The sequence below is a fragment of the Sturnus vulgaris genome, chromosome 14, assembly GCF_052056855.1.
Source record: "Sturnus vulgaris isolate bStuVul1 chromosome 14, bStuVul1.hap1, whole genome shotgun sequence".
In the NCBI taxonomy this organism is placed as follows: Eukaryota; Metazoa; Chordata; class Aves; order Passeriformes; family Sturnidae; genus Sturnus; species Sturnus vulgaris.
The window spans coordinates 17,586,890-17,611,805 of record NC_142256.1 but is presented as its reverse complement, the minus strand read 5'-3'; the positions used below and the strand labels follow the sequence as shown (position 1 = coordinate 17,611,805).

Genomic DNA, 24,916 nt, shown 5'->3' with positions numbered 1-24,916 from the left:
CTGCAAGAACAAATCTGTATTTACTTTTCCATTCCCTGCTGATTAATAACACGAGAAAGAGATAGAACTTACATTACAAGAACAACAGATATGAGGAAGAATTCAGCTCTGACCATTACTGTGAACCTCCATGTTTTAACATGCGAAGACAAAGTGAATAAAAATATTAGGATAAGCATCTACTGTTATTCCTACCTCAGCGCACTTTGGAATAAGCTGACCCTGGGAGTGCATCCTGAACTGTGTCAAGTTATCCTTGAATCTTACAAAAGAAAGATTGTGCCTCTGTCACTGTAACAGTGCCCAAAGGTTTTGGTACCTGAAGGACTCTTGCGGAAAGTAGGCAATGAGAAGGTGTAATAAGTCCATAGAGCTATTCTGAAAAACTGGAACCACACTCTGCTGTCAAGCTCACACTTGCAAATGTTTTAAAACCATTTAGAGATCACAAGAATGAATAATGATATGAAAGGATTAAGCCAAAAATGGATCCCATACTTCGCACCTTCTTTTTCCACCTTCTGGACTTGGCTGATTCACAGAGCACAGTACGTACCACACGCAATGGACCAGTAGACTTGGGAGTCTGGGGTCTGATGCAGAATGCGGAATGGAGCAACCTTCGACGTTGAGTCCAACACTGCATCTAATGTTCCCACAAGGAGACCTGTTGTGTCCAAGAAAACATAGAGAGCACAGTGAAACTCAAGTTTTGAAATGCACAATCCCCTCTGATTCGTTTCTTGGGGAACAGGAATGCTGCAGGTAAGGACTAATGAACTCTGAGAAAATAGGAACACAATCGAGGAGAGCACAAAGTATTCCCAGAGGAACGTCTTTGGGATGTAATATTTTGATCCACTAAAAGCCACGAGGCACAAATGAGGGTGAAGAAGTTTCTTCAGATGACCCCTGTGGAAGTGATAGCTATGTGGTATGTGAAACCAGAGCACAACAGAAACGTAACAGGGCAGTCCCAGCCTTGAATGAGCACAAGGAGCAATTGAACTACCTCTTAATTAGTCATCTACTATTGTTCTGTTTTCCAAGCAAAGGAAAGAGTCCTTGAAGACCATAATTGTCTGTCACCTCCCTGCCACTAAGTAATGAATTACCTCCCGTTAAACAGAGTTCAGATGAAAATACACTACTTTCACTAAAAAGCCAAATTTCATCCCTCCAGAACCAGGACAAAAACACTGTCTGGGAAAATGAGGATGTATTTTATAATGATTCAAAATAATTCTCTCTCACTGTGCAGTAATAAAGATATTAGCCCAGATATCTTAATTGATCCTTTAAAACCTAAAAGTCAGGAAACTCTAAAAGAAGAAAAATCAATACTGAAGAAACAATTGAAACTTTTGTTTCCTGATGCACCATAAAACTTTTTCGTGTTACAACAGAAACAAAAATACAATCAACAGGATCATATGCTTCTTTCCTGTATTTCCTATGTTTGCACCCTTCTAGCATGGCCACAGAAAGAGAAAAGTCAATTGAAGTGTGAGATGTTACATAGTGATTCGTGTCATAGAAACATGTGCGGGCTTGCTCGGACTTGTACCCCAGCACAGTAGGCATGACACAGCTCCACCAGAAACTGCCTATAAAAAGGGCAGTGACGAGGGATAGGATGGACGTGTTGGTGGAGCACAAACTCCCCGGGTCCCCAGCGCTGTTTGCCCGTTCCTTATCAACGAATTAATAAATTGCCTTATTGATTGACCTGCCCGATTGTGGTGAGTAATTTATAACAGAAGCAAAGCTACCAAAGCAATCACATCAGGCTCTTAGTCTCCTACAGAAGAAAAGCAAAACAAGAGACAAGATTACCCAAAAAAATCATTACACAATTACTCAAAAAGCTGCTGTAAAGTTTCTGTTCCAGAAACTTGTTGAGATCATGGATGCCAAGCATTCCCAAAAAATGCTTTTAAGAGTAGAGAGCTGGAATCAAACGAACATAGCCCTTACAGAACCTTTGTATCTTTAAATACCCTTCCTGCTTTAACGGAAAATGATCCTTTGATTTTGGTTTTTAATATTCTGCAGAAGTACTAGATTTACACTACTTCAAATGCATCCCTCAAAAGTTACTTTGGAATTTTCAGGTTGGCTGCTTTGGTACTTTGGGTTTTACTTTTTCCATCAACTCTCTCTCAAATTCTGAAAAACAGAAATTGTGAAAGAATACAAGGAAACAAAATAAGGCAGAATTGCTAAGTCTAGACACTCATCTGTAGAGCATCCTGAGGATACACTTTCAGCATAGAGCCTGTGGGATTATCTCATTGTGGCTATTCAAATTTCAAATGTATTTGCTTCTCCTCGAAATTATGAAAAAGCATGAAAAAACCCCCAAAACCAACAACGGGGGGGGGGTGGGGGGGGGGGCGGGAAACACAACTAGAGCAGTACATTACATCTCTGGTCTTGTCTGCAATTAACAGTTTCTAAGGTGCTGTTGGAAAGATTATTTTGTAATTCCTGACTGAAGATGGACATTGAATAAGTAACATTTATGTCCCTTTAAGCAGCTTTTGTTTACTGAACGAGCCATGACACTGAGCTGATGTCAAAGATGGCTTTGCTTCAGCAAACATTGCATTATTTAGTTCACAAATCTCCAAATAACATTTTCTATTATACATTAAAAGGATATTATTCACCATTTATAAGGCTAATGCATCTCAGCTTGAGCCAATGGTTACCACAGTGCACTAGAAAGCAGCACTCCTCAAAACGCCATCACAGCTCCTGTATGCTTGGAAGGTGTTGAGGGCTGGGTTTTCTAATACTTGTTACCTGTGGAATTTTTCCCATTGAGTTGTTAAAGAAGCACTGATGGCTGGGTACTTGAGGCAGAGGAGAGGGAAACCCTCTGGGTTTTGGGCGTTTCTCTGGGAGGGACACCTAGAGGTTAGAAGCAGGTAAAAGGAGAGTGGGAGTCAGCTGCTCTACTGCTGGCTCTTGCCTTTGGAGGAGGAGGTGCCACTCCACCGCCATAACCCAGTCGGGAGCTGCCTCTTCTTCTGTTGCTGGACCCCACACCCCTGCCCTGCTAGTGTGCTGTTTGTGAGAGTCCTGCTGCAGCACCGGTACTGACACTGCCCCAGGATTCCTGAAGCAAAGCCTCTCTTCCATCCCTTTCCGTCTTGGCCATGCTGCCATTACCGCATTGTCTTGGTTTCAAAGACAGGTGTTTGCCAAGAAAGGCAGGAGCTTATTATAATTTTGAAATTAAGGGGCTCTCAGGTGAAGATATGGGAATAGGAATAACAGTTCTTTACTAGGAAAATGAAAAGAGAAATACAGTATTACAAAGAACAAACCTAAAAACACTGACAGAGTCAGAATACAACCTGACACCCCGTCAGTCAGGGTGTTGGCAGTAGCCTGATTAAATGGTGGCTGCAGTCCTCTTGGATGACAGATGTGGTTCAGTTGAAGCAGTGGTTCTGTAGAAGGGTGCAGTTTTTTTCCGAAGGTCCAGTGATGACGTGGAAAGGTTCAGGTTTTTTTCTGGAATCTGGTGGGAAAAGGCTGTCTTGGTGTTCCAGATTTCAGTTTTTATCTAAGTAGGAAAGGCTTGGCTCCTTTCCCTGGCTGGAACATTTCCTAATGGGATGATGTAATTTTATCAGTCACACAGTGAGACCTAATGGGATGATGTAATTTTATCAATCATTTCATGGGACTTAATAGTCCATTAACAGATGATATCTTCCTGGAGGAAGGATGCATTGTGGAAAAGATAAGAATGATTGCCCCACCAGATTTTAACAGAGAGCCCATTAGTAGAGAATATCTCCCACAGAGATAAGGATTACTGCCCCACTCGTTTTCAATAGATGGTGATAGAATACATACTTTTGGTCACATCCTGTATTGCAAACTAAGACACGCATGCTCCCCAAGCTCGCACCACAGCGCCCCCTGCAGCCACGCAGAGATCATGGCACCTGCCCTGCCCACCGGGAGCCACCAGCGCCCCTGCTGGCTGTGACTGGAACTGTACCAAAGGGAAAGTACCTGCAGCCAAGGGGAGTGTTACTGGGTGCCTGTTCTGTTTGTTGTTAATTCCATAGTTTTTGTTGTTTTGTTTGCCTTATTATACATACTAGTAAAGAACTGTTATTCCTATCCTCATATGTTTGCCTGAGAGCCCCTTAATTTCAAAATCATAATAATTGGAGGGAGGGAGTTTACATTCTCCAGTCCAGGGGAGGTTTCTGCCTTCCTTAGCAGGCACCTGTCTTTCAAACCGAGACATAAGGTCATCAGATTTTAGAAACAATTAACTGTACCAGGTAAGTATCCATCACCTCAGCATTGCCAGAAGTCATGAATGGGATCTAGACTACAGGTTTGAGCCTAAGGCAATAAATAGCCTGTCAATACAGTACAAACTACTTCCATGGCTATGGACACTGGCATAACTGTGAGTTACAGCAAAGGCTCACTCATATTTGCATCCTAGTCCTGAAAGTCCTCCAGGAGCTGACAATGTTTGGAATACTGCATTACTGGTCGGGGTTGCTATACCTTCAAGTTCTTGTGTGTTTCTCCCCAAGCACTCCCTTGGATTGCTATTTCCCAATGGGAACCAAGAGACAACTACAGAGGGTCTCCTACTTTCATCTCTGCTTAAAACTAAAGTTTCTCCTGGGCATTCCACCTAATCATCCTCTTGCTTTGCTCACAGAATGATTTCAGCTATATCTATGGAAAGTGATACACATTTATACGAAAAAAAGGCTCTGCTTTTAGGAAACATTTTCAGTTTCATAGCTGCCTGAGAACAGCTACTGGGAAATACCCTAGATGCTTCAGTAAATAGGGTAAAATACTCTAGAAACCAAAGTAAATGGCAATGATCCATAATAGCTTTGAAATACAGATATGTAATTCCCAATATGTCTCCAAAAGACTTGGTTAGGAAAATACCAACATTAGCTCAAAGAATACCACAAAACATCAGCCTTGAATTTTGATCTCAGTTGTACCAATATAGGGCACGTATCAATTGACAGTACATGTTAATAACTGCACAGCATTTTGCCATTTGGGGTCAACACCACTTTGTCTTATATTTATTTGACCAAGTACACCAAGAGAATACTAATATTGGTGCTTTATTTCAGTCCTTTTGAAACCACAATTTCAAAGATTTTTATTTTCTTCTCCTGGAATAGCATCAGTTACAGCTTTTTTATTTCTATGGATCTACTTTATTTATAACAATTTGACAACTTCCTATCCTTTGTGGTGCTAGTGTAACGCAAACAGTATCAGTTTCCTTTTACTGATGAAAAATCAGAAGCAAAGAAAACATGCTTCTGTCTTCTTTTTCAAAGAGCACTATTCTTCTGAAGCAAAGTCCACACAGGTCTGGTCACTCCTCTAATGCAGAACAATGCCTTTGAGGTCAACAATTAATTATATAAAAACTGGATCAAACAGCCTGTTTTGCTACATTCAAGGTGTTAAGGAACATAAAATATTTAAGAATGTAAATGTTCCTTACAAACAGAAATGTTCTATTAGCACCACACTGAGCACCCTATTGCAGCAAGGATTTTGAAGAGCAGATAAGCTGGTATACAATTGAGTTCTCACCTTTAGTTTATTTACATCATCATAAAAATAGTTTCTGGAAAATACTGTAAAAGCTCTGCATGAGTGGCAACAACTACAGAAAGTGACATTCTGCACCCAGTTTCATTCCAGCAAAAACTGCTCCCCTTCCATAATCTAAAGAATTCACAGCCTAATGAGAGCAGAACCAAAGAGAAAAAAACAATGTAAAACAGTCAAGTTTGCAATAGAGAGCTGTAGTGGGTTGGCCCTGGCTGGATGTCATGTGCCCACCAAGATGCTCTATCATCCCCCTCCCCAGTGGGACAGAGGGAGGAAAAATGCATCAAAAGCCCAGAAACGCAGATCCATTGGAATCAAAACTTAGCAGATGCTCTGTAACTTCCACTAAGGCTTCTCTGGTACAGGATGCAGTATCAGGGAAGAAACATAACAGCAAATATTTATTTACAGTGACAGGATAAAGCTTCTTTCTATAAGCAACTACTTTTATAGCGCATTTTGGTTCTGTTTTTAAAAAACAAAAAGGACTGAAGCCCCAGATTTCAATGATATAAACCATGAAAAGACATCATCTCTGTGTATTTGATTTAAAATACAGGAATGCAAACTTGTGAATAATACTCCTTTTCCAACATCCTCAAATTAAGCACATAACTATTTTCTGGCTAAATTTAATTTTGTAAGTGAACTTGATTTCACGACTAAGAAATTCCAGCTTAAGGAAAAACTGAGCATGGGCTGAGATGGGGATGTTCTAAGACAGTTTAGACAAAAAATACATCAGTTTAAGCCTTCAGAGCCGAAAGATTTAATTTCCATTTACAGTATTTCAAGTGCATTATGGTCAGTGGTTATGACTCAGGTAAGAAAACAGTAACTCATTAAACTAAGGTGTGTGTCTAATCTTGCCTCTATGCAGCAAGAAAGATATCCTTAGAAATAGGGAAAATTACAAGTGCAACTCTGAAAAAAGTAAGCACTGGTGTACTTGGTAAGAACAGAAAAAAGTACTGCAGATCACAGTTCCTCTTTGTTTTTGTTTCTAAAAAGCTGTCTGACAGGAACTGGGAAGCACATGCTGGTAATTTTTTCCACCAGTCATCCCCAAATGTAAACATGCATCTTAACGGATGTTATTTGTCTCACCAATATAGGCACTGCAAAATAATCTCTGCTACAGCTGCTGAAAAAACTATGTAGCTGACATAATTTCAGAACTTCATTAATTAGCAAATTTCCTATTTGATTCAAGGCTGAGGACCCACAGCAAGGAAGCCACACCAAAAGCTCTGTGTGCTAAAACACCAGCATGGATAAATGATTTCTGCCCAGATCAGGAAGTTTGGAAAAGCAGGCACCTTTGTGCTGCAGACTGGGTCAAGCTAGATCACAAGGTTCCTCTCATTCTGCAGTTCCTACCAAAATAAATTTCTTTTAAGTTTATACATAGATCACCAAGTACTTTTTTAACTGGTCCACCATGAAATTTTATAAGAGACACGGTTCTTGCTATTGACATCCACAACTAGTACTTGAACATTGTTCCTTCTGTCAGATGTCAGAGAAGGAAAATTTCCCCACAGCCCACGTCCCTGCCCAGCTGGGTATCCCCTTCTCCCAACCCCCTATGCATGCAAGCAAACCAGCAATGGCCCACCCAACAAGCCACAGCTTTTAAACAGGGGAAATACCAGCAAGAGCCTTTGACAGATTTGGGATGGCAACAATTACCACAGGAGATCCAGGACTTGGAAGAGTCACAGGTTTTCCCCACCTTTCCAAGCATGGCACAGGGAAGACTAGTTACAACCATATATTTATTTCACTGATATGTTTTTCTCCTCTCACAGTTGCATTTTACTTACCTTTCTCAAGCAGAAAGAGGCAAATTGAAACAGCAGAAGCAGAAAATAAACAATCTGTTTGTTCAAATTTCAGTGAAAGGTTGGTATATTATGACACCAAATACTCATTTGTATCACTACTCCCAGCATACCTATCTCCTAATCAAGGTCCTGCCTAAATTAGAACCAAAGGTAGAGCTCTGCGACTAGCATGCTTAATCTCACTAGACTTTAGTTACAGCACATGTATTCATAACTATATTCTTATCCATCCATTCTGGAAAACCTGACCAGCTCACGCAGAGTGGCTCTACAGGAGACAGAATAACCAGAGGACATGGTCACATGGTTGTACTGTCAGACAACATACTTTAGGACAGCCCACTGTATGATGAATTACCCAGTGGAGCACCACTCAGACAGGTTACAGCATCTGTGTCCTTAGGGGAGCTCTAAAACAAGGAGAATGAAGTATAAAGCTAAGCAGGTAGACATCTGCAGGGAAGGAGGCAAGGCTGAGCACATCCAGCACAAGGTATTTCTGGACCTGCTTACAAGTTATCCACACAACCAAACTCAGAAGTCTGGTGTGTGTGTGCAAACAAGCCATAACACTTCCCTGTGTCATCTATAGACTACAAACTGGTCCTGCCACGGTCAGTCCAGAGGGATCATACAAACAAATCCAACTGCAAATTTCACTCTATTCCTAGGACAGCACCAGAATTCCCAGCCTTCCTTCAGGTAAGTACCTCTGTTGACATCCATCTTTTGCTCCTTCGTCTGTACCTTTCTGCAAGTACTAGCTGCTTCCTCAAAACTTCCCTCCGTAAAGCCTGTCTTACCAACTGTACTGTATTTTTGGGAATCCTTTGTCAGGTCTCCATTAGGGCTATTCAAACCCTGCAGCACCACCCATTTTTGTTTCCACTCCTGTCCCTCTTTCACTCCTAACTCCCAGGCCGTCAGTGCTGCCAGACACCTCCAACCTCATCTCACCAGTTGTAAAATGCTCTTCAGGAGAACAAGATTGTACTGAGACATTTGGGATGATTTCATAACACAACAGCTGTGCTTTGCTTTTTCCTAAAGGAAGTGATAATTTTCTCAAGTGACATGCAGCAATATCAAATTAAGCCCGAGCACAGCAAATCATGTTGGCTTATACCTAGGAGGTTTGAATATTTCCAAACCTGCAAACACAAATGTAATTGCATTTTAATGCAACTGTCTTGTTAATCTTTCTTAATCACAATTTTATTTCAATAACATCTCACTCCTTTTGTTTTTGTCCGGGGAAAAACAAAACTTGTACAGAAAAATCTGTAAGAATTTACAAGAAAAGTTACAGAAATAAAATGTGCAATGCCACATCAAAAAACGCATACTACAGCAACTATCCCATCCAAGTGTTTTTCTCACACTGTCAACAGCTACCAAGGATAGAAGAGCAGTTACAGAAGCCTTATCTTCACCAAAACCCAAAGGGCACTTGCTGTAAGCGTATCAGGAGGTTTCCAGAAGAACAACTTATTCCACTTCTCATTGTTCCACTTTAATCACAGTCCTTTTTTCATTTTATCATGCAGAAAATCAACCTACATAGCAACTTAGTTCCCTTGGCTTCCAAATATATCAATTATATTTCAAATATATCAAGGTAGAGAACAGGCCATCAAGCCTGATCCCACAAGACTTCTAAGCTTGCAATATATCACCTTTGGTTCTAAGCCAAAGCCTGACATTACCTATTGCTTATAATACTATGATATGCATAGTATCCTGAGATTTTGGGATGCTTTGTTTTACACTTTTCATGTACCCTGCCAGGGTTCATTTAGATGCCAATGAAGAATGTCCCACCTAGAGCTGCAAGGGCCATTTCTATAGCTGAAATTCATCAGTTTGAGCCTTGTGGTTTTGTCCAGTAAAATTAATAAATGTTTCCACAAGACAATTATACCTCATGTTTAACATAGCTTCCTTTAGGATGACACAAATTAGAGAGAGCCTAGAAAACCTACAAAAATGCAAAACACTCAAGAACCACATCCCACTGAGGAATGACTATGCTGATTCCCTGTAGCATTTCTCCTTTACAGGGTCAATGACAGACACCACCAGCCTATAAAGGAATCAGTTCTAGTCAGCATAGCTGCCACCATCACAGAGGTCTCAAGAGTAGCTGGGGCCCCTGGAGTGCCTGATGATACAAACAGGCAAGAATTATAAATAGAAACTCAGCTCCATACCTTGAAGTTCTCATGGAATAAAGTTTATTCCATTGAATTTTTTTGAAATGGTCACTTTCCTGACTCACCACTGCTGACAAGCTCCGTCAAATCATATGCTTGCTTTTAAAACAAGCAATCAGAAATGCCTGAGCAGGAGTTTATCTCAAGCAGCCCCAGATGCACGGAGAAAAAGGAATTTGGAAATTAGCATCTTGTCAAAGGAAGACAGATCAGTCCTTCTCCAGATGCGTCCACTTCCACCAAGCTGCCCGTGGAGCTCTGCCGGACTCCGCTGGAGCAGAGGCTCTTCAGCCCGTGCCGAGGCTGGGCTGTGCTGCCCACAGTTCTCCGATAACCCGGGGATCCAGCCGCCCCCAACCCTGCCGGGTGCCCGTCCCCGCCGTACTCTGCTGCCCCTAAGGCAGCGCTATCCAGGGAAAGGAAGACAAGAAAAGCCCCACGAGAAACCCAGGAAGGCCCAGGGCTCTAAAACTCGAGCAGGTCCCCTCCTGCCCCTCTGGCTGGGGGTTCCGTGGCCAACAGACCTCCGTCCTCCCGCTTCAGCCCAGCCCCGGCCCCACGGGGGCAGTACCTGCCAACCCGCCTCCGCCCTCCTCGCCATAGCCCCGCCGCCTCTGCAGCACGAAGTACTGGTTGGAGCGCTCCTGTACCCACAGCTTCAGAGCATTTTTCAGCAGCACTTCCTCGGGTTTCAGCCACATCGCGAGGCCCTTCACAGCACAGCACTCCCACCGCCGTGCCCGCTCCGCTCTCGCAGTTGCGGTGCAAGGCAGGAGAGGGCGGGGCTCCCAAGGCATGCTGGGAGCTGTAGTCCTTGCCGCAAGAAGCCGCGCTGCGCTGCTATACTAGGACTACAGCTCCCGTCGGGCCCTGCGCGCCCCAGACTGCGTGGCGGCCGCAAGCCCGGCGGCCTGGCCGGGAGTGGGGTGCCGAATTCCCAGCTTAGCTGTGCCCCGGCGCGGGAATCGGGAGTTCCGAGTCTCGGCTTCGTGTGCCCCGGGGAGCGGCTCTTCTGCCGTTCCTGCACACAGCACTGCACCTTCCTTGCCCCAGGCGGGGCAGAAGGTGCTGTGGCCGTTCTGCCCATCGCACAAGTCTCCTTTTCAGTTCCAGCTAAACCTGACTCCATTTTCAGCCCACAGGACAGACAAATGTCACTGAAGACGGTGTTTGGCACCCAGGGTGTGTTTTCTAGTCAGCGCTGGACCTGGCACTGCAGGTGGGATTTGGGGGCGCAGAGAGAGACTGACAAAAAACACGAACAAAGCTTCAGAGGGCTGGACGCCCCACTGCCTATTCTGTTCCAGTCTCTGGTGCCGAGGACTTCCCAGAGTTACTGTCTTTTCCCACCTCCGTGCAAGATTCGCTCCTGTCCCTAACACAATCTGTCATTCAGTACAAATGGAGTGAGTAGGTCTTGCTGTTTCCCAGGAACTTCTGTGCACTTTCCTATGTTACAGACGACAACATAATATTGGCTTTCACATTCATAGATTAGCTTTTTGCATCACAAGTATTTTGATACTGTGATAATTGATAAAAGATTCGTGTTAATCACAAAAGCATTGGGATTTGTATAAACCAGAATACTAAGCTCTGAAGTGAAGCATGGACACTAGATAAAGGAAATTATATGATAAATTCATTCTGTTTAAAATCACCTTGTTATGTTATGTTGTATTATGTTACATTATGTTATGTTTTCCAAATAAGTTGTATCGGCTACCAGCTTGCAAAATCAGACTTCCCAATAGCCCTTCCTGCCTTTGTCTGATCAATGCTGCCTATCTCAAGGACCAGACTTCCAGAACTTCTTTAGTGGTTATCTACAAGGACCAGATGGCTATCTGTGACTGATTATCACCCAAAGGATTTGTGAATTTAGGTAAGGATGTTTATTCAACCACCACTGCTTACCTGGCAAAATTATGACAGCCAAAAAACCCAAAAATTATTGATTACAACGAGAAACCACAGTATAAGAAGAGGCTGCAAACCAGGGTTCAGTGGAGCGTGGAGTGGACGGCGACCCCTCGCGTTCCCCAGCGCGCTGCTTGTTCTTTCTATATCAAATAAAGCAATCCAAAATTCTGCTGAGTATCGAGACTTTTGTCTCTCATTTATAACAATACAGTACAATTTACTTACTTTTAACTGCTTTTGTAGAGTATAATATCAGTCTATGTATACACTGTATAGTTTATATGAATAGTAGTGTGATAAATATATCGTAGGCTTTAGCAAAATGTTAAAATAGAGACTAAAATATCTCTGTAATCAATTTAGAGACTGGTGTAAAACAATTACTTTTCTTACATCTGTGTACTGTGTACTCTCCAAGTGATAAAATGACAGAAACCAAAGCCTAAGCATCCAGGAGGTATTTATCAACTACTCACTATCAGGGAGTGTAAAACAACAAGATGGAAACACAGGAAGAAATAAAATATATTGACCTAATCTACAGAATGTCCTGCAGACAAGTCAGAGGTTAAAACCAAACAAGGGAGTTCCTAGAATGTCAAAAACTCAAAGGAATGCTTGAATAATGTATAAACTCAAGAATATGCAAGTACCCCCCTACCCCGTTTTACATTGACTGTGTGTTCTATCGCTAATCGCCAAAAACATCCCAGTGCTGGCTATTTTTTCTCCCTTGTTTTATCCCTTATTAAACTTTTAAAATTCTAAATTATGAACTTTGTTTTTCACACTTAGCACTCTATTTCCAGCATAATTAACCTTCCTAAGATTTTCAAGGATAATGCTTTATTGATTGTGTGTCATACAAAACATTCAGCAGGCAGTTGTTTAAACTCAGCCTCTACTTTGAGTTCTTTCTAAAAAAAATTATGCACATTATGCACTAACTGTACATTGGAACTTTAGCACTTTTCTTTATCCTGCCTTCTTTCATGCTTTTCAATAGTACTTCACTCCCAAAAATGCTGCTGCTAGCACTGCTCTATTTGTGAGCACAGGCACAGTGAGGTTTTGCCAAGCAGTCACAGAAATTGGCAATGCCCATCCACTTTCAGCTGCATAAGCAACCACCTACCCAAAGGACCAGTGTGAAAGCTGACCCAAGCGTGCAATCACATTTAACTCACTGGAAGCTTCAAAACTGGGTGAATTGCACTGGCATAAGGCTTTTCTTCCTATTCTTTTAGTCACTCATTGCAACAGCAATAAAAGCTGTAGAATTGAAGAGCTGTGCTTTGGGGACTGAATATAAATTTACCTAATACAATTCTTTCACTTGTTTTTTTTAACAGAAGAGGAAGCAACACATTTCTGGTGGTCTACCTTTACTAAAAAGGAAAAATAAAGTCATTAGCCAGCACGTGGTAACTAACACAGACCAAACATTGAGAGTCCCTGATGAAGAGGCAGCATCTTCAATCCCCCACCTGAAGTCACGAGTAACAGATATTGCTGGGGATGTATGAGCTGAACTGATTGAGTAGTTCCTGCATGGATCCTGCTCCTCTAAGAGCATTCCCAGAGAGAGTGTTTACCATTTAATTTTCCCCAATTAGACAAGCCCCTGGATACAGGAAATTAAGGACCTAACACAGATCTTCTAATTCTGATGCTAATTTTAAGGAGAGATGCCCTTGGCATTTCCTACCCAGAGCTTGCCTTTTGATGACTAACACAATACACTGGACATGTTATGACTGTGTTACTTGCTTATGTAACATTCAAACTTTGTTAATTGGATAAGTATTTAACAGTAAAATGCTACTGCTTAGAAAATACCTGTTTTGTATTTCCATGTTTCAAGGCCTTGAACGTCTGTCTCTTTTCCAGTTCCCTCAGGCACTGGATTCCTAATCAAATGCTATTCAGATGCAAAGAGAGCTCCTCTGTCGGTATCAATGATGAGAGAGACAGGGGGGACACTGAATGGTGATCAGAATCGGATTTTTACTGAGCACTACATGTGCTTATATACCATTTAGAGGAAGGCATGTAATATTTTGCTACAATAATCTAGTTACCCATCACATAGACAAACTTTATACTTCGACTTAGTAGAATCTTATTTCCCGTAACCCAGACTTGATTCAATCTTCTTGCAGTCAGAGCTCTGTTTGCTTTTGCCATGGCATCCTCATTATCAGGCTGCATATGCTGATTGAATCTGCAGAACTATCAGTCTTATTTGCATTACCCATATCCACATATGGGCATGGAGGAATTTATTTATGGCTACTTGGAAACTTTCTTAATCAGTGCACAATTATGTCACATTGTAATCAATGCATTCTACAGCAACACAGATCCATTTAATGCTGCAGAATTTTTCTTTCACATTCAAGACTTATGCTAGAAATTGTAAATTACTTCCCTCAAATAACCATGTCACGATTACATAAATAAATAGCTATATAAATAAATGTTGGCTTTACTCTGTATAAGCAACAGGTGAACAACCAGTGCAGAGTTGCTTTGGGAGTATTACATAATTTTTAGTTCACACAGCATGAATGCTGCAATTTTATTTCAATATTCTCTTGAAACCAAAATTAATTGCTGAGGCCAGTAGATTTTCTTTGATCTCCTCCAAACCGCAAACATTACACCCCTGCAGTAGAGGAGCCCCATTTACATCTGCACAGGAAAGGCATCAGTCTAATCTTGAGCAAAAAGGCAGGGCTACCCTCTGTGCTGGTGTGTTGAAACGTGAGTAACTACACTTGCTTTTAAAATTTTGTGATAATTGATAAAAGGTTTGTGTTAATCATATAAGTTTTGGAGTTTGTATAAACCAGAGTACTTAGATAAAAACATGGACCTAGATAAACGGAAATATATTATTAGAACCAATCTGTTTAAATCCACCTGTTATGAATAGTGTTTTCTAAATAAATTGTATTTGATACCATTTTGTAAAACAAGGTTTTCCACGGCTTGAAAGATTTTGCTATATCAGATTTCCTGCCTTTGTGTAATCAATTGCAACCTATCTGCTAAGACCAGACTTCCCACTTCTGCTGTTCTTTATCTACCAAGACCAGATGGTTACTTGACAAACCGTCCAGAGAGCGGTCCCATGGATGTTTCTTTGACCACCACTGCTTCCTTAGCAGAATTATGACAACAAAAAAATAACAACTATTGATTACTACAAGGAAAACCATACTATAAAAAGGAGCTGCAAACCAAGTTCAGTGGAGCATAGTGTGGGCAGTGACCCCTCACGTTCCCCAGTGCGCTGCTTGCTCTGTCTATATCAAATAAAGCAATCTAAATTTTGATGAATATCAATGTTATAAATGAGAGACAAAAGTCTCGATATTCAGATATGCTTTTGTGATTAACACGAATCTTTTATCAATTATCACAATTTCCCCACTTTTTTTTTTTATCCCATTGATTCGTATTCTGGCTTCAAATTTTGTCAGTACCTCTTGTCCTAGATTTAATTCATTTACTGCCATTAATTTTGTTGCCTTCTCAGGGTCTACTGGTATTGTAGCAACTTGCATTCCTCGAACCACCGACTGGATTAGTCGAATGAAGCATGGAACAAGACAAAGGATGAACAGTAGTCCTAATAATGCACATGTTAACATAAACCCTAATTTCTTCTTCCACCAAGCTCCCTGCAACAGGTTATTCCACCAATTATCATTAAGCATAGAGTTCCAGGTTTGTACAGGTACATGGGCTATTCGTTTTATTTCTTCTGCAATTTTAGTAATTACTTCACCATTATCATCAATTTCTACACAGCATTCAAAATTATTAAACTTCCCACACACTCCCCCTTGTTCAGCTAATAGATAGTCCAGAGCCAGTCAATTTTGATATACTGCTGCTCTAGTTTGGGTAAGTTGTTTAGCTATCAATTCCATTGCTCGGGCTCTCCAGTTGGAAGTAATTTCTACTACGGTTTGTAGCCTGATAATTCTATTTAGCATATAAATTGGAGTGCGATAGCCCCAGCTCCCATCTTGAGCCCAGGTAGCTGGTCCATAATATTTAATAATTCGTTCTGGGTGCCATTCATCATTCTTCCATATTTGTGTTCCCCCTATGACTGGGCTTCTTTTATTTCGATACAAATTTTCATACAAGGGAACTCCTAACACTCTATTACCCTTTTCCTTTGGTAATGTAAAAAATGCAGGCTGGATAATCCCTAGAGTGCATGTCCCTCTCCATCTTTTTGGTAGGGTATTATAAGCTCTTTTCCCACAGATCCAAATATTCCGTCTGGGGCTTTCCAGCTTAGTTTAACTGATTCAGGTTGTTGCCAATAGTTCCTTACACTTTTTACTTCTTCATATGGGTTGGCTCTATTTTTGTTATACCAGCATAGTCCTGTAAAAATGTTCTTTATACAATTACCCTTACTTAACTTTCCCCAATATCCTTCTGGAGCTTTGGGCCACCAAGACTGATTGCTTGCATTTGTAATCAGGATAGTCTTACAGGGGGTGTGCCCCCACATATTGGGTAAAATTAGTTCCCTGACGTGTTATACATACCTCTCCTACTACCTCATGACTTAGAACCCACCCTTCAGGTCTATTGACTCCCCTCGATATTTCCATTTGATTCCACTGTAACAACTGCTCTTTTAAATTTTTTTATTGCTTCTTTTTCTTGAGGAGTAAATAGCTTCTGTAATTCCTGGTTGGGGCTGAGATCTTTAACTGTAGTACTTAATACAGAAACTGGCTTTTGCTCCAGTGTTGCTTTTTTTGCTTCTTTGTCAGCCAGATTATTCCCTCTTGTATGGTAGCTTGTTCCTTTTTGGTACCCTCTTATATGGATGTGTTAGTTTGAAAGTAAAACCAGTGCGAGACTCCAAGTCAGTAATACAATTTAATAGGAGAAAAGAGAAAAAATAAAATACATGCAATAATATAAAAGAAAAACCGCCGACAAAGTCAGAAATACAACCTGACACCCTGTCAGTCAGGGTGTTGGTAGCAGTCCGTATAAATGGTGGCTGCAGTCCTCCTGGATGACAGATGGGGTTCCGTTGAAGCAGTGCTCCTGTAGAAGGTGCAGTTTTCCTCCGAAGATCCAGCGATGATGTGGAAAAGGTCCGACTTTCCTCTGGGATCCAGTGGAAAGGGCTGCCTTCGCGTCCCAAACCCCAGTTTTTTATCTGAGTAGGAAAGGCTTGGCTCCTCCCCCTGGTTGGAGCATCTCCCAATGGGATGATGTAATCTTATCAGTCACACAATAGGACTTAATGGCCCATTAACAGAATATATCTTCTGGAGGAAGGATGGGTTGTGAAAAGATAACGATGATCATCGCCCTGATTTTATCAGATGGCACATCAGCAGAGGATATCTCCCACAGAGATAAGGATCACCACCCCTCCCACATTTCAACAGATGGTGATAGAATACACATTTTTGCATTGTACCCTAGGACAATGGACCACAGCAATTTCAGTGGGGCCCCTGAGAGCCTCTAGTATTCTAACAATTAATTCTTGATGTATCAACCCCCGTCCTTGAGTGTTAATTAACCCCCTTTCTTCCCCAATTTTACCAAATGTGTGGACTATGCCACAGTCACACTTAGAATCCGTATATATCATTCCTTTTTTATCTTCTAAATAAGATAATGCCCTATGAAGAGCAAATAGTTCAGAAGCCTGAGGGGACCATGCTGCATTTAAGGGTCTGGATTCTACTAATTTCAATTCTTCTCCCCCCACTATGGCATATCCCGATTTTCGTTTTCCTTCCACCACTTGAGAAGATCCATCTATAAACAATTTTACTCCATCCTTAAGTTCAACTTCTCCCAAGTCAGGCCTAATTTTTGTTTGTAATTCTATAACGTCTACACAATCATGTTCTAAATTTTCTCCCGGTTCCCCATATAGGAATTGTGCAGGACTTTGAGCATTTGTTGCTTTTAGCTCCAAATCTGGGGAAGTGATTAGAATAGTTCCATATTTTAATATTCGGGCATCGGTTAACCATTTGTCAGCTTTTTGATTCAGAATTCCCCTTACGTTATGAGGGGTGTGGACCACTAGGGGTGCCCCCAAGGTAATTTTTCAGGCTTTTTCAATTAAAAGTGCTGTGGCCACTAGGGCCTGGAGGCATGTGGGCCAACCCCGACTGACAGGGTCGAGCAGTTTAGAATAAAATCCCACTGGCTTTCGACTGCCTGCCCATTCCTGGGTGAGTAACCCATATGCTGTTTGATCAGAGGTGTTTACAAATAACTGAAATGGTCTCTCCAAATCTGGGAGACTGAGTACAGGGGCTTGAATTAAAGCATGTTTGACATTTTCAAAACTTTTATCATCCTCCTCTGTACATTTTAGGCGATTAGTGGTAAGTTTTTCATATAAAAATTTTACTTTCTCACTAAATCCCTCTATCCATTGACGACAATATCCCAGCAATCCCAAAATTTTCCTCACTTCTTTTTTGGTTTTTGGAGGTCCCAGGCTTAATATGCCAGAGACTCTATTAGGATCCAATTTCTTTTTCCCTTTACTTAGCCAATGTCCTAAATATTTTACTTCTGGTTCTGTGAACTGTAATTTGGCTTTGGATACCTTCAATCCCTGTTGTCCCAAAAAGTTTAAAAGTTTTATAGTCCCATTTCTAGTAGATTTCTCGTCTTTTCCTGCCATTAATAGATCATCTACATATTGTAACAATTTCACCCAGTCTGGTGACTCAAAAGATTGCATTAATTCTTCTAGGGCTTGTCCAAAGAGATTAGGGGATTCTGTAAAGCCCTGAGGCAATACTGTCCAACGCAGTTGTTGTTTCCTGCCCTTATCAGGATCTTCCCATTCAAAGGCAAAGTAATCTCTACTACTTTCCTCTAATGGGCATGCCCAGAAGGCATCTTTTAGATCTATTACACTATACCAAGTGTAGTCAGGGGACAACTGGTTTAAGAGAGTGTAAGGGTTTGCTACTACGGGAAATTTGGTAACAGTTCGTTGATTTTTAGCCCTCAAATCCTGTACCAATCTGTAATTCCCATCTGTCTTTTTGACAGGCAGAGTAGGAGTATTATGTGGGGACATACATGGTTCTAAAGCCCCTTGTTGCAAAAGGTTTTCTATGACAGGCTTAAGGCCCCGTCTCCCTTACAGTGATATTGGATATTGATGAACTTGGATAGGCAAATTGGGATCAGTGATTTTCACTTTGATAGGTTTCATTTTTAAATTCTCTATTTCTCCAGGGGTGTACCACACCTCAGGACATATTTGCTCCTCGTCCTTTTGGGTTAAAGTAAAATTTTAAGCTGCCCTTGGGATACTTCAATTTTCAAATCCAATGCTATTATTAAATCCCTCCCCAATGAATTATTTTCTGCCTCTGGCAGTAACAGCAGATTTTTTAATTCAATTTTGGTTTGGGTCTCAATTTGCATATTTTTAATAATAGAGACCCGAAATGGTTCGCCTTTTGCTCCAACCACGAGTGCTCTTTTTCTACTAGGTTTACACCCTTTTGGTAGGTGTTTAATTGTGGATTTTTCAGCTCCTGTATTTACTAAAAATTCCACCTCTTTTCCGTGGGGACCAATCCTTAATTTTATCAAGGGCTCTTTGGATAGTATGGTCTCTAATACATACAGCCTCTGACACCCCTATTCATCCTCCTGGAACATTTTTTCATCCCGTATCTGTTTTTTATAATTTTTCTTTATATGACCTTTCTTGTTACAGTAAAAGCAGGTTCGCCTTGGTGAATTATTTCCTGCTTCATTTCCTTGTTTTGGTGGGGGTTTTCGTGGTTTCCCTCCTCTCTGGTGATACTATCTCTCCTGGTATTTCTTTGACTGGTGCAAGTTCTTAGAGCTATGGGAGTGCCAGGAGGAGAAGTGGGTGCGTGGAGGGGGTCTCCTGTATTTTCTGTATTATACAGAGGTGGGAGATTATCGAGGGATTTCCAGGTAACCTTTTATCTTCATCCTCTTTTTCTTTTAAAGTATATATCAAGGATGGCTTGGACTATGCTGCCCACAGGGCAGCATACTCACATTCCTCTTTGTTCAATGGTTCTTTACGAGCCACATATGTGTTTAATGCCCGACAAATCCAACCCTCAAATGATCCGAAATGGGCCAGTATAGGTTATCTTTACGGATCATTTCTCTGGTCCATTCCACCATGCAATATTGAATAAATTTTTCTTTACTTTTTCCTCTGTATACCGCCCCTGTGTCCCAACATCTTAGTATTACTCCCAAAGGGCTGCCTGCTGGTATTTCTGGCAACCTACTTGTCTTGTCTTTATTTTCCCAGTCTCCTTGTGGACCAAATGAACTTGAACCTCTTTGTGGGTCCCTGGGACTCAGAATCTTACTTCCATTTTGACCTCAAGGGACTGTCTTGAGGTGTTTGTACTCCCCGATGTGTTCCGCCAGAACCCCTGCCTCTCCTTGGGTCAGGATGGACTGGAACCCGCCTCTACCTGGGCTGGGATGGGAAAAGCAGCTTTTCCCTTCTCCCTCCGTGACTGGTGTGTTGCAATCTGCTTTTCTTTTCCTCCCCCTTCCCCCCACCCCTTCCCGGGTCCTGCCTTTGCCTGGACTAGGATGGGAAGGACCTAGCCTCTACCTGGACTAGGATGGGAAGGACCCAGCCTCTACCTGGGCTAGGACAAGAAAATCAGTCTCTCCCTTTGTGCTCACTCGCTTCGTCCGGTCACCGGCCAGGTCCCTCGCGGGATGCTGGAAACGCGGATAGAAGGACTCCGCTCTCGCTTCGCAGCAAAGGCCACTTCTCATTCAGACAAACACACAGTCATCCCCACCAAACCACACAGATACTCACAGTCCGATGCTCCTGTCTGGGTCTTCGTGCACGAGAATTACAGGTGATATTGCCGCGGTCTTCCAGGGAGATTTTCCTTGCTCAGTCTATATGGTGCGGGACGTCGATGGGTCCCGAGAATCACTGACGAACCGGAGCCACAGCAGTGGGGCGCCTCCCCGAAATCGCAGTGCTTCTCAGGGCTCCAAGGACGTCCCGGGTTTCGGCACCAAATTGTTATGAATGAGAGACAAAAGTCTCGATATTCAGCAAAATTTAGATTGCTTTATTTGATATAGAAAGAGCAAGCAGCGCGCTGGGGAACGCGAGGGGTCACCGCCCACTCCACGCTCCACCGAACCTCGGTTTGCAGCCTCTTCTTACACTGTGGTTTCTCGTTGTACACAAATTCACAAAGCCTTTGGGTGATAATCAGTCACAGATAGCCATCCGGTCCTTGTAGATGACCACCAGGGAAGTTCTGGAGGTCTGGTCTTTGTAGATAACCACCAGAGAAGTTCTGGGAGTCTGGTTTTGGGGATAGGCGGTATTGATTAGACAAAGGTAGGAAGGGCTTTTTGGGAAGTCCGATTTTGCAAGCTGGTAGCCGATACAACTTATTTGAAAAACATAACATAACATATTATAATGTAACATAATACAACATAATATAACATAACAAGGTGGTTTTAAACAGAATTATTTAATCATATAATTTCCTTTATCTAGTGTCCATGCTTCACTTTAGAGCTTAGTATTCTGGTTTATACAAACCCTAATGCTTTTGTGATTAACACGAATCTTTTATCAATTGTCACAAAGACAAAGGCGCCAGCACTCCTGATTCATGTAACAAGACTTAAGCAACTTTATTCTTTGTCAGCGCCCTTAAATAGGGTGATTGAGATTTTCCGGGCACACACAGGTAATTGGTTACAATTTCAGTCCCTCGTTTCCTCAGCCAATGATACATACTTAGGGTCCAATAGATGAGCTAGGATTCTCACTTAGGTACCCGCCTGCTTAACAAGCTGTCTGGGTTTCAAATTGCATCTTTTAGAAAAACTGCAATATACACTGCCACAATTCACCCTTTTTCAGTTAAACTTAAAAAATTTAAATTTGTTATTGAATTTAATAAGCTTAGTGTTCCACAGTTAGTGATGTGCTTGATGTATCTTTGAAATTGTGGTGTTTTTATTTAGAAAAACTGTTGACATTATAATTTTTTAACTTAACATGTTACAGGCTCAATGCTTAGAAACTATAACGATACAATCCAACATTAAACAAAAATCATTTAGTTCAAAACCATTAACATTTTAAAAAACAATAAAGTATTTAACTTACTTCAAACCATTTCAATTAAGAACATACATATTTCCTATTTTCCTTACTCCCTTTTCTTTGTTTTATTTAAAAAACAATAAACCATCTAACTTAAAACTTTCAATTAAGAACACACGTTTCCATCTCTCCTTTCTCCTCCTTTGTTTTAGAAATTATAACAGGAACAACACATGCAGTTTTGAATTACCTCAATGTGGTGATAATTATAATTGCTCATATGTTTTACCAATTTTAGTGTTTAATACTGTTGAGGAGTTTTCCTTTATATGATACCTTAGGAGAATCTTCTCCAGATAAGATTATTCATGTTTATCTCAAAGGAAAAAGGTTTTAGCTTTTGCAAGGCTAAATCAGCAAGTCAAAATTACTTGCTTTTATTTTTAGCTCAGAAATATCTGGATTTTATTTTTTCTCCTTGTCAGTCAAATTTCCATCTGGCCATAACTGAAATAGACTGAGAAGGCTTTGATAGTAAACATTTCCTTTTGCTTAGTCAGAATCTCAACGTGGCCAGAGTTGAGACTTTAGACTAGGCAAAATTTTCTATTATATTTTAAAAACAAACTTTTAATTAATTTAAAGCATTGTAAACAGAAGTGATTAGAGGTTGGTATTTTTAAAAACTGTGCAACTGTAATTTGTTAATTAAATATCTTTTAATTAAATGTCTTTTTAAAACTAATCTACATGGATTTGTTTTGTTGGACATATAATATTTGAATAAGCAAGATCTTCGCATTTTTAAGGATGGCTGATTGAGTATGATGCGAGTGAAATGTATATGAATAAAGTTAACAAGCATTCTACTGTGAACTTCAACATACACTTAAAAAACTGCAGACTATATTTGCAACATTGATAAAATCCCTTTTCAGCAACTAAAAGAATTGATTTCTGAAATTTTAGTTTCAGTACCTGTGAACAACAACAGTAAATATTGTACTACAAACTTAGGACATATTTAGTAAACTGCAACCTATATTTGCAGTATTGGTATGGTATTTTCACTGCAGCTGTAAAAAACAGGTTAACAAAGTTAATACTAGCTTAGAAAAGTTTGCAAAATATACAGGCTTTCACAAAGTTAAATTAGACATGGGTGAAACAGCTGTTGAACTCTGTTGGAGACGAATTTTGCTATTTGTATCGTTTTGGGTGGTGGTGTTAAGTTCTCTAATTTGCATTTTCACTGTTCTAAAACAGGCGGCAACTAGTATCTTGGTGATTTTGTCGAGACATAGCTTGTTTTCTGTTGCTGTGTTCTAGCTTTTCTGTGTGTCTGGTGGTATCTTTTCAGGTTGGCTTGTTTGTTATTGTCTCTATGAAGCTTTATTTTGGTAATTCTTTTCTTACTACCTTTCGCTTCGTGGGTATTTTGTAGAGGCTTTTCCCACGCTTTGATTTTTTTATTTTGGTGCTAGTGTATGTTTTTTGGGTCTCACCCCCTATCCAAGACAGTGGCTTTTTGTGTGATCGAGGCTGTTTTAGAATGCTACATGGTTGCAGACATTCCCCTTCTATATTTACGTGGTTTTCCTTCCCCCAGTTTTATGGAAGGTTAGTTGAAAGGTAATTATTTGTCGGATAGAGATTTCTCTGTTCCCACTGACGCTGTTTGTTATGGGGCTGTATTTTTACTGGATTGGGGACTTGAAGATCTTCTCCCTCTTAAACTTATAAACTTACAGTTTTCGGTTGGAGGTGTAGAAAGGTTTGGATGCGTGTTTGCAGGCTTGGCTTTGGAGATTGTAGCAGGATTGGAGCTGTTGCTTGAAGCAGGAGTTGAGATCACGGCTTTGGTGGTTTTGCTTCCTCGTTCCGGTGGGCTTCTAGGTGTGTCGCCACTGACGGTCACTCTTTCTCGGCGGGGGTTTCGATGGCAACTCAGGGCAGAGGCACGCCTTCTTGTCAGGGCGAAGACACACCCTCCAAAGTCTGGATCTGAGGTTGAGACCCCGCCCTTCGGAGGCTGGACTGAAGTGGGAAGGACGATCTTCCAGGGCTGGGCTTCGGGCGGAGTCACGCCCCACCAGGGCTGGTCCAGGGGCAGAGCCACGCCCCACAAGGGAGGCTGAGTTTCTTTTTTCCTGCCGTTGGCCATGCGGTCACCGCAATCTTGGGATTTTTGTTTGTTTTTCCGGGTTTTTTCCTCGCCCCCCCCCCCCCCCCCCGCCCCCCAGAGCAGTTTGGGATGGAGTAGGGGGCTTTGAGACAGCTACCGGGGGTTTGCTGGTCAGTAGAGTCTCTCTGCATGGAGAAGGTATGTTTTCTTCCATGCTGCTGCTAGACAAATTGGCTTTTATATCTTTTAGCAATTTTAAGATAAGTTTCCAAGGTTTTAAATCTTTAATTGCATTTTTATCATATTTTAAACCAGCATTTAATATTTGTTCTCCAATTTTAGTTCAATTATTTATATTAAATGCAGTTTCTTTAGTTAGTTCTGTTATACGTACATGACGTGCTGTTCGCTTTTTGCAAATATTGGGATAAATGCTGTATGTATAATGTTAAAATAGCTTTTCTCTACGAATATAGGTTTTTTTTTCTTTCTTCTTTCTCTTCCAATAGCAAAAGTTAGACATAAGTTTTTTTGAGCTAGTATGCTAAAACTACCCGCTTAGTTGAGATAACAGCCCGTGAACGTGTGATGGGAACCCTGCAGCTGACACAACAATTATCAACACTCACCGGCTGCAAAGGCCGGGACCACCACCCAAATTAAAAGGCGATTAAAAAAAGATTAAAACCACAAGCCAAGAAACACGCATGCTCTACAAAGACGGACTCAAGGAGTGGCCATGCTAAACGGTTCCCAGAAAAAGTTTGACTATGCATGAAAGACTATGAATATGCAATAATTTGATGTATTGTAAAAGGCATTTAAAGGGGCATCGCTGAAGCAGCCGAGTGCTCTTGGCAGCATGCCAAGCACCCTGCCATTTTAACCCTTTCCTTTATGTTTGTCTCCTATTGTATTTTTATTAAACCTTTTAAATTTTACCAAGACAGTGAACCGTGTTTCTCACAGTTCTATCCCTTGGCGTTTTATCCGTGATATTAAATCAAAAAACTCTTTTTCTTCATAA

The 24,916-nt window shown here is 41.2% G+C and overlaps 2 protein-coding genes and 2 long non-coding RNA genes across 10 annotated transcripts in view; 2 read left to right on the top strand and 2 right to left on the bottom strand.

Annotated features, from left to right (window-relative positions):
* The window catches only part of TBC1D8B (TBC1 domain family member 8B), a 32,176-nt gene extending 21,681 nt beyond the window's left edge, over positions 1 to 10,495 (bottom strand). For 4 of the 5 annotated variants that reach the window (XM_088173427.1, XM_088173428.1, XM_014881530.2 and 1 more), the window contains exons 1-2: positions 10,275 to 10,495; positions 557 to 667 (exon numbers count right to left, since the gene is read on the bottom strand). In XM_088173427.1, the coding sequence (XP_088029553.1) occupies positions 557 to 667; positions 10,275 to 10,404 (241 nt within the window). In that variant the 5' untranslated portion in view covers positions 10,405 to 10,495. Of the gene's footprint in view, positions 1 to 556; positions 668 to 10,274 lie in introns of those variants that run through there. The other variant, XM_088173430.1, reaches the window with a different exon arrangement.
* A 52-nt stretch (positions 10,496 to 10,547) lies between these two features.
* LOC148222183 (uncharacterized) lies at positions 10,548 to 14,971 on the top strand. Its single transcript, XR_015806912.1, has 2 exons — positions 10,548 to 11,588; positions 12,979 to 14,971. It is a non-coding gene; the product is annotated as an uncharacterized LOC148222183 (long non-coding RNA).
* A 5,771-nt stretch (positions 14,972 to 20,742) lies between these two features.
* Positions 20,743 to 23,928, bottom strand: LOC148222182 (uncharacterized). 3 transcript variants are annotated; one of them, XM_088173440.1, is made up of 2 exons: positions 23,514 to 23,928; positions 20,743 to 21,093 (listed from the first exon to the last, which is right to left on the bottom strand). In XM_088173440.1, the coding sequence occupies exons 1-2, from the start codon at positions 23,926 to 23,928 to the stop codon at positions 21,032 to 21,034; spliced, it is 477 nt and encodes a 158-aa protein (XP_088029566.1). In that variant the 3' UTR covers positions 20,743 to 21,031. The 3 variants fall into 3 exon arrangements, with proteins under 3 accessions (XP_088029566.1, XP_088029564.1, XP_088029565.1); XM_088173438.1 differs by having other exon boundaries at positions 20,743 to 21,077; XM_088173439.1 differs by having other exon boundaries at positions 20,743 to 21,005.
* Positions 23,929 to 23,985: 57 nt separating this feature from the next.
* On the top strand, positions 23,986 to 24,916 carry LOC148222181 (uncharacterized). Its single transcript, XR_015806911.1, has 2 exons — positions 23,986 to 24,087; positions 24,399 to 24,916. It is a non-coding gene; the product is annotated as an uncharacterized LOC148222181 (long non-coding RNA).